A 17380-nucleotide genomic window follows, 5' to 3' on the forward strand; every position below is an offset into this window, starting at 1 on the left:
TTGAAGTCAGGCTGCCTGGGTTTAAATCCTCAATGACCTCTTACTGATTATGTGACCTTGGGGAAATGACTTAATTCCTCTGGGCCTCAGATGCCCCCTCTGTAAATGAGTGTACTCATAGTACCTACCCTGTTGACACAAGAGATTAACTGTGTTAGCGTATATAAAGTGATTAACACAGGTGGAAGTGTTTTATTCAATAAATGTCAGCTGTTATTGTTATATCTGTAAAACTTTAAATTCCCTAATTTAATAAACTTTTGTTCGACACCAATAGTGTACCCCAGAGATGCTATGATAGTCAAGATGAATTATATCTCTACATTCACAGAGTTTATAGGCAAGATAAACAAGGGAACATACAGTGGGTGAATGCTGTTTTAGGGGAAGTAACTCAGTTACTCAGAAACTTTCTGAATCTCTTTCCTCATTCCTGAAATGGGACAATATCTCCCTCACAGCCCTGTAGTGAAGGTTAAATGACATCGTGATACGTACCTTCAAGAACAGAAGTTAATAAGGGGAAGCCTCTGTGTGTGTGTGTGTGTGTGTGTGTGTGTTAAGGATGGGTTGTGGTGTTAGTAACACAGTGACAACAGAGAGAGTGTTACTGAATAAGAGGCATTCCTTCAAAGCTTCTGTCTCTCCCCAGACCTTCATACCTAGACCCAACAAGAACTAGTGTCAGTTCCACAGACGTGTACTGTTATTCACCCAGTAATTAACTGCTTCAAGCCATTTTCATTAAAAGAAAAATGAAAATTAGTAAAGTATTTTTAAAATAATGATTTTGCATTTTTAAACACTAATTTAAACTCTATTTTTAAGCACCAACTTAAGTAACTGGAAAAATTCAAATGATTGTCCTTCCACTGATCACTCTGGCATCTTCACCTTCATTCTGCCTCTGATTGGATGTGTGTGTGTGTTTGTGTGTGTGTGTGTGTGTGTGTGTGTGTGAGACCATCTTCTATGTGAACCATGCAAGAGGAAGCTTTGGCCTTGGACGGCATTGTAATTTGTCAACCACTCAGGATTCTCAAAATAACATTGAAATGATTAACTTACTGTTCATTTGGAAATATGAAAGGGTTTTTTAATTCATTTTCATATGGTCCTTCTAAGCTGCATAGGCAGACAATGTGACATTCTGGATCACTGCATGTTTGCAATGGAGTCTGAGTTTGGCCTGCAGGATTTACCCACATCCAGGTTTGGAGAGATTATTTCTAAACGTGTTTATAAATGATTCTGTTTTCCACCCATTTTCCTAGGGGGAACCCTTTACAAAAGGTGAAAAGGGAGATAGAGTAAGTAGATGTTTTATCACTGTCTTGGGTTTTCTACTTCATTGATTTCTTTCTCTCTGATTTCTAGTATGTTTACTTTGGAGTCTAATACATTTGATGAGGTCAGCTCCCTGAGCATTTTACTTTTTCCTCTGTGAATTTTGACTCTTTTATTTTGATAAATGAGAAATTTTAAACCTTGTTAAGTGTTATCATGTGATGACACTTCAACATTGGCTTTGGGTAGTGTATATTTTCTTTAACCTATTACTATTTGTGACTGGACATGAACCTGATGAAAGGTATACACTAAGGATATTTAAAATACAAAATTAATATGTAAGATACAGAATTTTTTCAAAAATTTTGTTAATGATACAAATTGAATTTCTCAAACAAAAAAGGATCAATGATAAGTCATGGAAAATAAGAAAAGCAAACTCATTATAGCCAATATTGTCCTCTTTTGTGTAAGCTTAATTTTTGTGTGTTTTTTTGTTCCATTAAATACATACACCTGAAAGTAGAATCTCCATGATATATCAACTTAAACTCTACTCTTTCTTTTTCGCCCTCATCTGCAGTTTTAGTTCTCTTGAGATACAAGATGAACGGGCGGCAAATTATAACAATGTCAGCTAATTAGGGAACTCAGTGACCGCTAATGGACCATGATGGTTAAAGTGTCAAAAGTGACATTGGGGAAAGAAACTGTTACAGAGAAGAAAGAAAAATAGGAAATTATTGTTTACGTATTAGCAATAATTATTTTAAATCATATTTTAGAATGAACCCTCCTTGACCTCATCATGTCTTCCATAATTTTCCCCTTTATTGTATGTCAGCTAGTGGGGAAGTAGATGAATTGCAGCATTAGAGATGCTCTTCTCCATCCATATTTAAACATTACACGTATGGTCCTTATTTCATTTACAGGGAGAACCCGGAATAACAGGATCACAGGGAATAAAGGTAATCCCCTGACACCCTTCTCTTGCATCTCCAGCATAAAGAGATTGTGAAAAATTAAAGTAACCATTTCACTTTCCTTCCCACCCATATATTTAGGGCGAGCCTGGAGATCCTAGTCCCCCTGGTGTAATAGGAAGCCCAGGACTAAAGGTATATAAGAAATAACTGAGACGAATGAGGATGTTATTTTGAAGTTATAGCCATTTCTGTGTAAAACAAGGAACTCTGATGGACCACTCATTTTCATCACAAATGTTCTCAGAGACTTTATCATGTTTCCATGGTGATCCCCACTTTGGCCGCATTTATTACATACATGGTAACTGTGCCTTATGGATCACAGTGGGATTTTTAAGCTCTTTTCAGACCATGTTCACAATAGCATCCTAAAAGCTTTAAGAGTAAACAGTGTGAGCCACATCTATGACCCTGAGCTGTATTCTCAAAGAGAACAGGATTCAGGATTCAGTTTCCTAAGCCAAAATTATGCAGCCCAGAAGTGTTTGAGTTGCCCATGCAGGACTCTACAGGAGCGTCCCAAAGAAGACCAGCTGTTGGGAGGTGCTGGAGAGATTCGTGTGATATGTCCCCACCAGTGGGTAAGACAAGTTATCCAGGCCTCACCTACTTGTGAGAACGGACTCATTTAAATGACAACATCTTGAAACTATCTTTGTAGGCCCAAAGCACATTTCAGTGTTATATAGAGGAGGCTGGATGGTGGAAAGTCGATCTTTCTATAGATAAAGGTCACACCATGTTTTACATATATTCAGGTACAGTCTAATTTTTATCAAATTAAAGTACATATCACCTTCTATTTAGGGTCAGCAAGGACCCGCAGGCCCTATGGGACCCAGAGGACCACCAGGAGATACTGTATGTATAGTAGATGCATGTGTCTTTGATATTTGGAAATTAAATTGAGACTAAAATATGTTTTAAAGAACATCAACATCTGTTCGTGTGACTGAGTTATACTACATTTTCCAAAGGCATGGGTCATCTCTACCAATAAAACTGAGCACACCTAATGTCAGGGGCTATTGAGAACATTAGTATCTTCATATAGTCATACGAGGTCCTTTTGAATATTAGCCTAACAAATCAGTCTTTGAAACCCAAGTTAGCATTTCCATTATACATCATTATGCATGGCTTTTGGTTCAATTCTCCATCCAAGTAAGATACTTCTAAAGCTTCTGTTGTTGTATTCTTGCAACATTCTCCAAAAAGGGCAAGTCTTTTGGCTGAAAATATTTATATAATGTAATTGGAGAAAGGTCCTCAGGTTGCATTAAATCTAGCTTTACTGGGCTCACAATTCTCTCTCTCTCTCTCTCTCTCACACACACACACACACACACATACACACCCTCACACCGTTTAAATGTACTTTTTTCTTTTTTTAATTGAAGTAGTTGATTTACAATATTATATTAGTTTCAGGTGTACATTATGGTAATTCAATATTTTTACTGATTATATACCATTTAAAGTTATTACAAAATAATGGCTCTTTTTCCTGTGTTGTACAATGTATCCTACTTGCTTTTTTATTCTATACACAGTAGTTTGCACTTCTTAATTCCCTTACCCCTATCTCCTCCCCACTTCCCTTTCCCCCACTGGTAACCACTAGTTTGTTCTCTGTATCTGTGTGTCTGTTATATATTGTTATATTCAATCATTTGTTTTATTTTTTAGATTCCACATATACGTGATAACATACAATATTTGTCTTTCTCCATCTGACATATTTCGTAAAGCACAGTACCCTCTAGGTCTATCCACACTGTTGCAAATGGCAGAATTTCATTCTCTCCTATGGCTGAGTAGCATTCCATTGTGTATGTATATGACATCTTCTTTATCCATTCATCTATTGATGGACACTTAGGTTGCTTCCATATCTTGACAACTATAAATAATGCTGCTAGGAACATTGGGGTGCATGTATCTTTTTGAATTACTGTTTTCATTTCCTTTGAATATATAAGCAAGCATGGGATTGCTGGATCACTAGGTAACTCTATTTTTAGTTTTTTGAGGAACCTCCATAATGATTTCTCTAGTGGCTGCAACAATTTACATTCCCACCAACAGTGCACTAGGGTTCCTTTTTTGCCACATCCTTTCGAACACTTGTTACTTGTAGAATTTTTGATGATAGCCATTCCAACAGGTGTGAGGTGATACCTCATTGTGGTTTCGATTTGCATTTCCCTGATGATTAACGATGTTGAGCATCTTTTCATGTGCTTGTTGGCCATCTGTATGTCTTTGGAAAAATGTCTATTCAGGTCTTCTGCCCATTTCTTAAATCAGGTTGTTTGTTTTTCTTAATATTGAGTTTTATGAGCTGTTTATATGTTTTTGATATTAATTCTTTATCAGTCATATCATTTGCAAATATTTCCTCCTATTCAGTAGATTGTCTTTTCATTTTGTCAATGGTTTCCCTTGCTGTGCAAAAGCTTTTAAGTTTAATTAGGCCCCATTTGTTTATTTTTGCTTTTGTTCCCTTTGCCTTAGGAAACAGATCCAAATATATTGCTACAATTTATGTCAAAGAGTGTTCTGCCTATTTTTTCTTTTAGGAGTTTTATGGTTTCAGGTCTTACCTTTAGGTCTTTAATTCAGTTTGAGTTTATTTTTGTATATGGTGTGAGAAAATGTTCTAACTTATTGTTTTACATGTAGCTGTCTAGTTTTCCCAGCACCACTTATTGAAGAGATTGTCTTTTCTCCACTGTATATTCTTGCTTTCTTTGCCGTAGGTTAATTGACTGATAATTGGTTTATTTCTGAGCTATCTATTCGGTTCCATTGAGCTATGTGCCTGTTTTTGTGCCAGTACCATACTGTTTTGATTACTGTAGCTTTGTAATATAATCTGAAGTCCGAGAGTGTGAAATCTCCAGCTTTGTTCTTTTTCTCAAGATTGCTTTGGCAATGTGATGTCTTTTGTGGTCCCATATAAATTTTAGGATTATTTATCCTAGTTCTGTGGAAAATGTCTTGGGCAATGCATTAAATCTTTAGATTGCTTTGGGTTGTATGGACATTTTAACAGTATTAATCCTTTCAATCCATGAACACAGGGTATCTTTCCATTTCTTTATATCTTCTTCAATTTCCTTCATCAGTGTTTTATAGTTTTTAGACTATAGATTTTTCACCTCGTTGGTTAAGTTTATTCCTAGGTATTTTATTCTTTTTCATTCAATTTTATATGGGATTATTTTCTTGCTTTCTCTTTTGGATAGTTTCATTATTAGTGTATAGGAAAGCAACAGATTTCTGTATATTAATCTCATATCCTGCAACATTACTGAATTCATTTATTACATCTAATAGTTTTTTGGTGGAGACTTTACAGCTTTCTATATATAGTATCATGGCATCTGCAAAGAGTGACAGTTTTACTTCTTTCCTTCCAATTTGGATGCCTTTTATTTCTTTCTCTTGTCTGGTTGCTGTGGCTAGGACTTCCAATAATATGTTAAATGAACTGGTGAGAGTGGGCATACACATTTTCTTCCTGATTTTAGAGGAAAGGCTTTCAGCTTTTTACCACTGAGTATGATGTTAGCTTTGAGTTTGTCATAAATGGTGTTTATGATGTTGAGATATGTTCCCTCTGTACCAACTTGGATGAGCATTTATCATGAGTGGATGTTTAAGTTTGTGAAGTGCTTTTTCTGCATGTTTTGAGATAATCATAATTTTTACCCCTCCTTTTGTAAATGTGGTACATCACATAGATTGGTTCGCAGATATTGAACCATCCTTACATCCCTGGAATAAATACCACTTGATTGTGGTGTATCATCCCTTTTATAAATTCTTGAATTCGGTTTGCTAACATTTTGTTGAGGATTTTTGCATCTATATTCATCAGAGATATTGGCCTGTAATTTTATTTTTTTGTAATGTCTTTGTCTGGTTTTGGTATCAGAGTAATGGTGGTCCTATAGAATGAATTCGGGAGTGTTCCCTCCTCTTCAACTTTTTGGAATAGTTTGAGGAGGAAAGGCATTAGCTCTTCATTATATGTTTGGTAGAATTCACCTGTGAAGCTCTCCAGTCCTGGACTTTTGCTTGCTGTAGGTTTTTTTTATTGCAAATTCAATTTCACTACTAGTCACCAGCCTGTTCAAATTGTCTAATTACTTTCTGATTCAGTGTTGGAAGGTTTTGTGTTTCTAGAAATTTGTCCACTTCTTCTACGTTGTCCAATTTTTTGGCATATAACTGTAGTATTCTTTTATGATTTTTTGTATCTCTGTGGTAATGGTTGTCATTTTTCCTCTTTCATTTCTTATTTGGTTTATGTGTGTCCTCTCTCTTTTTTTCTTGATGAGCTCTCACTAAAGGCTTATCAATTTTGTTTATCTTTTCAAAAAACATAGCTCTTCGTTTCATTGATCTTGTCTATTATTTGGGGGTTTTGGGGTCTTTATTTTATTTAATATTTCCTCTCTGATCTTTGTCATTTCCTTCCTTCTTCAGACTTTCAGTTTTGTTTGTTCTTCTTTTTCTAATTCCTTTACATGGGAAGGTAGGTTGTTTATTTGAGATTTTTTCTTGTTTGTTGAGTTAGGCCTATACCACCATAAACTTAGAACTGCTTTTGCTGTATCCCATAGATTTTGGAAAGTTGTGTTTCCATTTTCATTTATCTTGAGGTATTTTCTGATTTCCTCTTGATTCCTTCATTTACACATTGGTTTTTTTAGTAGCATGTTGTTTAGTCTCCACAATTTTGTGTTTATCCCATTTTATTTTCTAGTTTCATACCATTTTGGATGGAAAAAAATTCTTGATGTAATTTCTGTTCTCTTATATTTGTTGAGACTTGTTTTGCAGCCTAGCATGTGATCTATCCTGGAGAACATTCCATGTGCACTTGAAAAGAATGTGTATTCTTCTGTTTTTTGATTGACTAAATGCACTTTCCTATCCATTCCCCCACATCAGCTTTGTGTCCCTTGGACAATCTCCCTAGCCTTCTGACATCTTGGGAGCCAAAACCTCACTATGAATCCTCACTTGAGCAAAACGAGAAAAATGCTTGACCATCACTTCTTGACACTGATGTCTATCTGGCCGTGATTTGAGTACCCTCCATGCAACTGTTAGAATCTCTCCTTTTCCCATCACTTTGGGAGCAGCCCCATGACATCTTGCTCTGTTCTCCATGCTCCCTGACTGAGCCTCCAGGGGTTCATCTTTCAGCACGTTTGGTCACTTGGTACTTTGAACATTCACTTCATGAAGCAAATCTTTTTGTTGCACCCCCAAGCCATTTAGTGGACCATTGCAGGTGTACCTAATGGAGAGATCTTACAAAAAGAAACAAAATGCTGGTGGCACAGGTGGAGCCACAAGATGCCCAAGAAATGACGTTAAGTGATAGTGGCTAGAGCTAAAATAGAGAATGAAATAAAAGAGCCTTTCTTGCCAAATCATAGTAAAAGCGTATTTTCTATTTACCCCATTGTCTTTCTGAGTCATAATGTGATGCCACCATTCTTCCATGCCTTTTGGCAGTAATATGGATGGGGCATTTAGTTCAGGTCTCCCTTATTTAGTTTCTTTCTCATTACATTCAGGTTACCTCACTTGAAACAACAAGCCACATATTTTCATTAAGGTTTTTCTCTCTCCAGCAGACCAAAATCAACATATTCCCATGTAATTTACAGGTTAAAATTCTGTTCTCCTGACAAAGACTCACAGATAGAAATGTTATTACAATAAGAGATTTTCTAATTGCTCTCTCCCTTTTATTCTGAATTTTCTAGGGATTGCCAGGAGAACATGGTATCCCAGGAAAACAAGGCATTAAGGGAGAAAAGGTATAGCTTCCGTTTCACTCACTTTGTATATTAAGTAGCTGGGTAGGAGGAAGAGACAGAGGGTCATAAGGACACTGAGGGAGTGAAAGGACAGGACAGGGCAGCTGGGATTGTGCAGGGGATAGACATTCACATAAACTATGGCATGAGTGGCATCCCTGGACACTGTGGCAGCCCGGGTTCCAGCACTGAAAATGCAATGTGACAAAATGAACTGCCTTAGAGATGAAGATCTCAGGACTCAAAAAACCCGTTTCAGGCTCAGCTCACAACTCAGGTACAGACCTAAGAAGTCTCAGTCTCTCAGGACCTGTTTCTTGATGTCTACATGGAAATAGTATTTCAGTACTGAACCATTACTTGGGAATAACTTAAAGAAAACATAAAGGCCATCTAAAGAACTATATGAATAGATTTGTATATTTTTTGCATATCTATTTATACACGTACATACATTTCACGATACTGTAAACCTACTGTAACATAGCTCACCGCAAGATCTAGGTGCACTTAAGATAACAGAACAGTGTCCATGTGGATTGGACGCTCAGTACACATCGTGGAATGAGTGAGTGAATGGGTGAGAGAATGCGGTGTGACTGGCTATGATGACAACTTAATACTATGGAAACTGCTGGCTCTACACGTCCCACCATGAACCTGAGTGATGAAGTGAGAATCTTACCTTGTTTCCTCAGGGAGACCCAGGTGGGATTATAGGCCCTCCTGGACTTCCAGGTCCAAAAGGTGAGGCTGGTCCTCCAGGAAAAAGCCTGCCAGGGGAACCAGTAAGTACCAATCCTTTTACTAATATTTCCTTTGAAAGTTGATTAATTACTGTTTGTGTGTTCCCAGTTTCAGATCACAGGCATAGGAATGTTTAGGTCTGCAGAAAAAGAAGTATTCATCTTATTCTTTAGATCAGAGGTCTAATCTTTTTGGAAATTTGATGCAAGCAAAGGGCTCTCATCTGAAGAAAATGCACATACACGCACCATTTTTCATACAATTTTGGGAGATTCATAGGCGCCCCTGAAGCTTCTGCAGGGACTATTTAGGGATCTATGAAGCCTAGTAAAGTATGCTAGTTTTAAACCATAAATCTTCCTTGGACAATATCTTAAAACAGAAGAACTGCCTGAAATTTCCCCTCTAGAGGTTCTGCATATATAGCCATAGGTGGTCATCTTTAAAAAATGTCCTTGTGGCCTGGGCTAATCCCAGGACATAGAAAACTGGATAGCTGGAAAATCCAACCCATATGCCTGTTTCATCTGCCTTTTTTTCTCATCCCCTTTGACCTTTTATATGAATAGTAATAAATAGTTCTCAATATCAGATGCCTCACTTTAAAGATGAAAACATCTTATATTTTAAAGTAACTATACAAAATCTATAGCCTAGTGAAATTTGTGTTCCCTCTTCCTTACTATTTTACAGAAAAGGTTTATTCAAAAAGGATGAAGAGCAATGAAATATTTTTGAGTTATGACTTCTAAGATGTAATTAAACTTTTTAGGAAAAGAAATGTGTTCACTTCCTTTTCTCTTCTTTTTCTTTTAGGGATTAGATGGAAATCCTGGAGCACCTGGTCCACGAGGGCCAAAGGTAAAAATATCATAGATAATTTTTAATGAATTACTAATTAATGAAATATAACTGGAAAATCCATGTCCCTTGAGCCTCACACTAACAGATGCATCTAATTGCACAGGGAGAAAGAGGACTGCCAGGTATCCACGGCTCCCCAGGTGACAAAGGCCCCCCAGGGATAGGAATTCCTGGCCGAACTGTAAGTGAAATTCAATCAAGTTTTTGAAACCCTGTTGACCCAATGTTGTGAGATAAAATCCAGCAACAAATTTGAATACAGAGAAAAGAGTGAAATGGTCAGAGGAGATACAAAAAATGCTAGTCAGAGAGCAAGAATTAATGGGCATTGTGGTTATATCCTAAGCACAGAAGGTACCCACTGTTTATTGACTTACAGATGCTAATCACACGTACACTGATTTTGAATTAGAAGAAGTTATTTAACACTTTATTCCTCCATTCTATATATTTAAAAGTACAAATGAGTGTAAGATTATGAGAATGCCCAATATTAGGTTATTATATATTACTGTTTGTTTTTAATTAGAATAAAATGAAAAGTTACTTTTAAAGTGAATGGAGTGCCTATAAATGAGATGATATCAAAAATCTCTATGTAATATCTTAGAGAAGAGAGAATAGAGATAGTTTTTGATAGTTAAGACAAATAATAGAAAGTTTTTTGACGTGTTTTAGCTATAAGGGTAATAATGATGATAATGACCATTGTATGCATACTTGTGGACTAAATAGCAGTAAGAGATAAAACTTTTTATTTACTATGAAAAAAGATAAAAGATTTTGGGACAAGAAAAGTGAAATAGATGGGTATCCTAAAGACATTAATTTGGGGATTGGCCTTGAAATGAAATTATCGTGAGAGGTAAAAGAAGATGTAAATAGTGAATGGTTATATTGTGTGTGGTGTTTGATTTTCCAGGGTGAGAATATAAAGACCACTGGAGATGGGAGATTAAACAAAGTAAAAAAGTAGGTCAGGAAATTATTAGGGGAGTGAAGGAGGTTGAAGCGAAAAATAAACCAACAAACCAAAAATAACTTAAGGGCACCATATAAATAGAAAGGAAGCAAAAAGGTAGCTTTGACAATATGAATATTTATTTAAAAGTAAGAAGGGAAAAGGCAGTGAGCAGGTAGTGAAGTCAGGTGCCGAGACCCCAGCTCTTTACTCACCCAGGTGGTCAGTCAGTTCCTCATCCAGGGGTCCATGGTCATGGGATAGGGATGGATCTGTCATCATTAGGTTCACTGATAATCTCCCAGCCTCATTTTAGTTACCCCAAATTCCAGTTTTCTAACATAGAAAAGAATAACTGAAGTTTTATTTCCAGTTCCCATCACTGAACACTGGTTCTGGCAATTTCTTCAGAGAAATGACTCCCAGTAAAAAGCAGGAAGGAAAGGAAGCCCCAAGCCAGTTACCCTGTGGCCGGCCAGCGTCTAGCAGACAGAACTTGGGCGTGTTGTTTGTGCGCCCATGAGTGGGCAGGGACCGATGGCAGGCTCGGGGGCGGCCCAGGCATCTGAACACAGTTAACGGTGGCGCTTCCAGCACTGCGTCTGGTCAGGCGTTCACCTGCCACCCAGAACCCTTGGCCAGCTTTGCAGAGAGCTTTCAGAGTGTGCAGGGTGGCAAGCCCTGTTGCCCACTATGTAAATTACAGTACTTGGCCCTTTATCCCACTTGGGTAATCTGTGGACATTCCCAGCAGAATTCTGACCACTGAATCTCCTTCTATGCAGGGCTCCCAAGGCCCAGCTGGAGAGCCAGGGATTCAGGTAAGCTACTTAACCAAGTTATCTGGCACAGCAAATCCATCTTGCTGACTGGGGGAGGGGGGGAATGGGGGCAATTGCTAAAAGACTATCCTTGTCAGTAACTATTTTCCCCCGTTTCCAGGGTCCTCGAGGTCTCCCTGGATTGCCAGGAGCTCCAGGGACCCCAGGGAATGACGTAAGGACAGTTTTTACCTACTTCCCCTCTCCCCCGCACCTGTTTTAATCTGAACCTGTGCCGAGGTGCAAAGATTTGAACCTGCTGCTTCTGTTTTCAGGGAGCTCCTGGGAGGGATGGAAAGCCAGGTCTGCCAGGCCCCCCAGGTGACCCGGTATGTTGACAGACCGTGCCTGATTTATGTATACTTCATGCACCCAGAAGCCGAACAGCCTACCCAGCAAGTTTTGCGTCCAAACTAATTAGGATGCTCACTGACTGCTTAGTGATTTTGTTGATCCCCATTTTTCTGTAGAAGGGAAGAAAATTCAAGCTACATCAGCATTTTTGTGTGTGTGATGAATACTTATTTCCTGAGGGTACAATTCAGTTGTACAATTTTTGCCCCAAGCTGAACCTTGGTGTATAATGTCTCAATCCCATGGAAAATTGAGTTAAAATACGTAGCCACAGATTCTATTCTTTCTAATGCTAGTGACTAAATGAATTTCATTTTTCTAAATGAAAGTTTGCAGGTACGTTTCCCACAATATGGTACATATCTATTGATTCTGTGGCTTTAAGAATGCTGAAATGGTTAAATTACAAAACTGGCTTGAGTAGGCTTTTCAGAACAGGTTTAGGCACTAAATGGGTGTTCCAAAGTTTTATTTTAGGTTAAACCTTGCTTTGAGTGACAGTGAAATCCCTTTAAATAGCCTCCAAATCGGCAGTTATAATTTAAGAAGCCATATGGTATATGACATTGTATTAAGAATTTTGTATAATAAAACCCAAATCTGGCCTCTCGGTTCTGAGTCTCACAAATCCTCCTACACCGTTTGAGCCTCATGTGCCATTATAAGTTACATGCAGAGGCGTATCTTGGCCTTTAACTCCCTCGCTGAGTGAATCATGTGTGTATGTGTATTGACTGGGAACCTTTAAAGCATTACTGGGGTTTACGGTGTCTCTCTGAAAGGACGCTTTAAGACAGAGGCCAAAGCACTGCCCGAGTCCTGTGTCTGTTTCTGGATAGGAAACATCATGTTGGCCAACCATCCTGATGGTGAGGCTCTTCTAAGCACCACCATTTGTCACCATGGTGACAAATCTCAGCTGGCCTGGTGTTTTGAGGGAAAATATCTACATTTATTATGTTTGTATTGTATTGTGTGCCTGTATATGTATAAATACACGTATTTTGGGGTTTTTTCTCCTTATCCACAGATTGCACTTCCTCTCTTGGGAGACATTGGGGCCTTGTTCAAGGTACTCTGTGGCTATGTAAGAAATTATGTGTTAATTTCCGGGAAAAATCAGAAAGGAAATCTTTAAGAGAATTTGAGTTAATTGCTTAGCCTGAATTAAAATTCAATTTCTTAATGGCAGAACATCTTTCAGATAGAAAAAGGAACACGTGTCTGTATATGTCTAGTGCCACTTATACTCATTCCCCACTCTGTTCTTTACCAGCCTCTCATTTTGGGTGTGGAGGGGAGCAGGGGAGGAGGGTGGTAGTTCCGGGATGAGCTGCAGGAGAGGAATGGTGTCATTAACACCCGTGCGTAGACGTTCTCTCTCTGGAGCGATAGCCTTCTCTTAATGGTGTTTACCCACCCAGGCTCATCACTGTGAAACCCAATCCTTCTCACGGTATCTGCCCTGGCCAGTCCAGGATGGAAAGCAATGCTGCTCAATAAACAGCTAGCTTGCAAGGCTGAGTTTTTATGTCATGGGATTTTACAAAGTGAGTTACAAAATTCCATAGCTGACAGTTGCCTTAATACCTGTGACTCTGTTAAATAAAAATGATCTCTACCTATTATCCACCTCACAGGGAATTCATCTTGCTACCATTTTTTTTTCTCTAATACTTCCCTCTGTTTTATTTGTAAAACAGATGGGGGGAGGTTGATAATGGGACACCAGGAGGTTGTGTATTTGCATGTTTCTTTGTGGAATGCTAAGACTGAACCCAAATGAAAGTCTGTCCCTTTATATTCCACTCAAACCTCATGTGTCGTATCTGTCAATGTATGAATGGACAGTATATTTGTACACACACACACGAGCTATGTGTGTGTATATGTGATCTATTTTATATTCCCAGCATTTAGCCCAATGGTTCCTGCAGCGACTTACTCAATAGTAGGCAGGCAGGAATATTTGTTGAATTGAATTCACAAGGCTAGAATTCTAGTAAATATATTTGTCAGGTGATAAAGGTTTTGAGAATAGTATATGAATATAAATGTAAATGTAGATATAAATATAAATATATAGAGGGGGGGTTTAAGACTTTCAAAAGCCAACATTTTCTCATAAGTCAGAAAATAGTATTTATGGGGGCTTCAGGAGGATCTTATGTTTATTGAGTTATGATTACATGCCAGGCAACACACTGCTTTACTTATATCATCTCACTTAATTTGCACAAGAATCCTATGAGTTCAGGCTGCGGAGTTTCCCATTCTGTACACGAGAGACCTAAATTCTGAGGAGTTAATTTAAGTACCTTGCTCAGAGTCACACAGCCAGTAAGTGAGACATTAACACAGGAGTGCAGGTCCTCAGACAGTCAGTCTCATGTTCTTTACGAGGGCAGTGATGTTGGAAATGGCAGGATTGTAGGAGTTATATCATTCTGGAACAGTTAGGGTTCTTTAAGGATCAAAAAAAATTATTGACTATCCTGATAGGATGTGGGGCAGCTCCCACTACAGACAAAAAGACTGTAAATAGGCTCTGACAGGGAAAAGAACCAGGGCTCCGATGGCCTCAGACATGGAAGTAGTCAACAGTTTCACCAGGGCAGCATCCCCTTAATAAATGCCCTTGCCGGGGTCCAGACCCAGCATCACCTCATGGAGGTTCTGAGTCTCAGGGGAGCCAGTTGGCAAGAGGTGGGCAGGACCCTTGACTGACAGTCCCAGCAAGCTGTATTCAATAGAAGAGAAGCATGTAGTTCCCCAAAGCATATGGGAATTTTAATCCTAATCCTGTCACCCAACACATTAACTGTCCCACTCTGTCTTAAAGTCTTTAGCGGACTTGATCGTCCTGCTTTCTGTTTTCAAAAACTGTGTTTGAATAAAGTGTTGAAAAGAACTGACGTGTTTCCCAGCCTGAATGATGTATACCTCCAAAGACCTTCCTCCAGGTTAATCTGTGTATCAGTCCTTCTTTGAACGAGATTGTGCATTAGCTAATAATTGATGCGTCTTTATCCTCTCCGTGAGAAAAATCTTAAAAGATATTTTTTAAGAACCTTAATGAAATCCACTTTTCCTTCATTTACCATTCTAGTAACCCTAACCTAAAGAAGATGAGGTCAGTTTGAAATGACTCTAGAAAATCCTATTGACTTGTAATTATTTCCATTTTTTATGTTTTATTAAAACAATCATGAAACTACCACAACATTGTAAATCAACTGTACTTCAATAAAAATCAATTGAATAATCCATCCTAAAATGTTACTTATATACAAAGTAGAAATAGACCCACAGACATGGAAAACAAACTTATGGTTACCAAAGGGGAAACGGGGGAAGGGATAAATTAGGAGTTTGGGATTAACGTATGAACACTACTGTATGTAATAGATAACCAGCAAAGACCTACTGTAGCACAGGGAACTATGCTCAATATTTTGCAATAACCTATAAGGGAAAAGAATCTGAAAAAAAGATATATATGTATGTATAACTGAATCACTGCCATTTACCTGAAACTAACACAACATTGTGAATCAACTATACTTCAGTAAAAAAAACAATCAATTGAATAATCCATTCTAAAATGTTACTATATATTGATATGCCATGTTATAATGTCTACAGATACAGTAGACATTCTTTATACTTTTTGAAATATGGAAAGCTTTTTGGTTCTCTGAAGTCCTCAAGCGTCTCTACCTTCACAGTTTTTCAGATTTAGTAGGGGTGGTTCTACAATTATGTATGTGTTTCTTAACTCCTGTACCAGCACATTAGCTCAGTGGAATGAACCTAGTGGTAAAATTAGTTTGGGAAACTTTGCACATTCCAACTCCTTCTCATATATTCCAGTTCTAAGAAGGACAACCATAAAGAGAACTGTTCTGACCCAGCATTTTTTAGGCAAATTGCCTCAGAACCTTTTCAATATCATACAAAATTAGTCTTCCATAGAGCATATGTTTGGAAATCAAACTTGTGCTGATAGACACTGGGTCAAAAATATTGAACTTCATGGGCTTTCTTGCCAGCTTCCCATCAATGCAAGTTTCCATTCCCTCTTCATGTTTAAAGATTCTTCCCTTTGGTTAAAAGGATGGAAGAATTGAGGCTTAGATTGTCCTACCTTTGGTCAATTGTTAAATTTAAGCTGTCTCCCCCACTCAGTAGTCCCTGTTTTATGCCTTTCCTGATCATATTTTTATAACAGTTTATTTAAAAATAAGCCTCTGTAGGCTTTATGTGATAAGAAGTTTATCTTGTGAGCTCAGATACCTAAATTGAAGCCTTTGCAGATCAGCTAAAGATTACAGAGAAGGCGATGGAAAGGTGATTCCACTTATATTTCCTATCTGCACTTGGATTTGACTTAGAAGTCAAGTCCCAGTCACTCAAATAATTGTTTCCCACATGAGTGTTTCCCCTGACAAATAAAAGGTTAGTGAGCTGTGTTTAGGGTTCTCCAACTGCTTGGGCTCTCAAAAGGGGAAATCCTTTCTTCACAGCTTTCTTCCTTCCTTTCTTTCTTTCTTTCTTTCTTTCTTTCTCTCTTCCTTTCTTTCTTTCTTATGATTTATGCTATTCGTTTTATGAGCTCTGTAATCTTGCTGGTTGTTCCAAACTTTATTGCCACCTCCCTTTTTAAACATGCTGCTAAGCAATTGAAACTCTGTGTTCTTGACTTATGAGTTTATCTTTTAAAGTAGTTTTTGCCTCCCCAAAAGTAGTCTTTCAAATTGAATAAGTTAAGTTTCTGAAAGTAGAGTGACATAGCAATGGCTATCACTCAACTCTCACAAAAGTTCAAATAGAAGTTCAAATCCAATCGATGAATAATGAATCTCCAGTGACCTTATCTCTGTCTTCATTAGAACTTCTGTGGCAACTGCCAAGCCAGTGTCCCTGGGCTGAAAAGCAACAAAGGAGAAGAAGCAGGCACTGGTGAGCCTGGACAGTTTGATTCTGTAGCCCAGAAGGTAAGAAGGGGGCTAAGTGTTGGTGGACCCTGGACGTGACACATGGTGCCTTCTCTCAGCTGTGCCTGCTCTGTCCTCTAGGGCGATGTAGGGCCACGGGGCCCTCCAGGAGTCCCAGGCAGAGAGGGACCAAAGGTAAGGAAGTCTCTCCTCTGTGCAACCTTTAATTCAGGGTAAAAAAAAGAAATACATTTTAAAATACAGTCCTTTTTCTAAAAATATTTTGGAAAAGTGGTATAAAAGCCATTTGCAGATGTCATTTATTTTTTTCCCTGATTCTGTCCAAATGACATGCCCCAAGTGTCCTGAGAAGAGATATATTCATTTTCCCAAACGATGACAGAATGACTGAGTGTACTAACTAAATGTATTGTGTCTCTAGGGGAGCAAAGGAGAGCGAGGCTACCCCGGGATACCTGGGGAGAAAGGCAATGAGGTAAAAGGCTCTTCTCTGATCATGCAGCCCTACTGTTGATTCTTTCCATGTGACACAACAAAAGGACATCAATTT

General features: G+C 38.2%; 1 protein-coding gene across 1 annotated transcript in view; it reads left to right on the plus strand.

Moving 5' to 3' along the window:
- Positions 1-17380, plus strand: part of COL19A1 (collagen type XIX alpha 1 chain) — a 322067-nt gene that overhangs the window by 296421 nt on the left and 8266 nt on the right. Inside the window, exons 21-35 of the mRNA XM_061207711.1 lie at positions 1275-1310; positions 2226-2261; positions 2358-2411; positions 3087-3140; positions 8072-8125; positions 8824-8913; positions 9689-9733; positions 9840-9917; positions 11483-11518; positions 11640-11693; positions 11794-11847; positions 12903-12944; positions 16765-16869; positions 16951-17004; positions 17252-17305. Of these exons, the coding sequence (XP_061063694.1) occupies positions 1275-1310; positions 2226-2261; positions 2358-2411; positions 3087-3140; positions 8072-8125; positions 8824-8913; positions 9689-9733; positions 9840-9917; positions 11483-11518; positions 11640-11693; positions 11794-11847; positions 12903-12944; positions 16765-16869; positions 16951-17004; positions 17252-17305 (846 nt within the window). The remainder of the gene's footprint in view (positions 1-1274; positions 1311-2225; positions 2262-2357; positions 2412-3086; positions 3141-8071; positions 8126-8823; positions 8914-9688; positions 9734-9839; positions 9918-11482; positions 11519-11639; positions 11694-11793; positions 11848-12902; positions 12945-16764; positions 16870-16950; positions 17005-17251; positions 17306-17380) is intronic.

Source organism: Eubalaena glacialis, chromosome 12 (genome assembly GCF_028564815.1).
Source record: "Eubalaena glacialis isolate mEubGla1 chromosome 12, mEubGla1.1.hap2.+ XY, whole genome shotgun sequence".
NCBI classification, from domain to species: Eukaryota; Metazoa; Chordata; class Mammalia; order Artiodactyla; family Balaenidae; genus Eubalaena; species Eubalaena glacialis.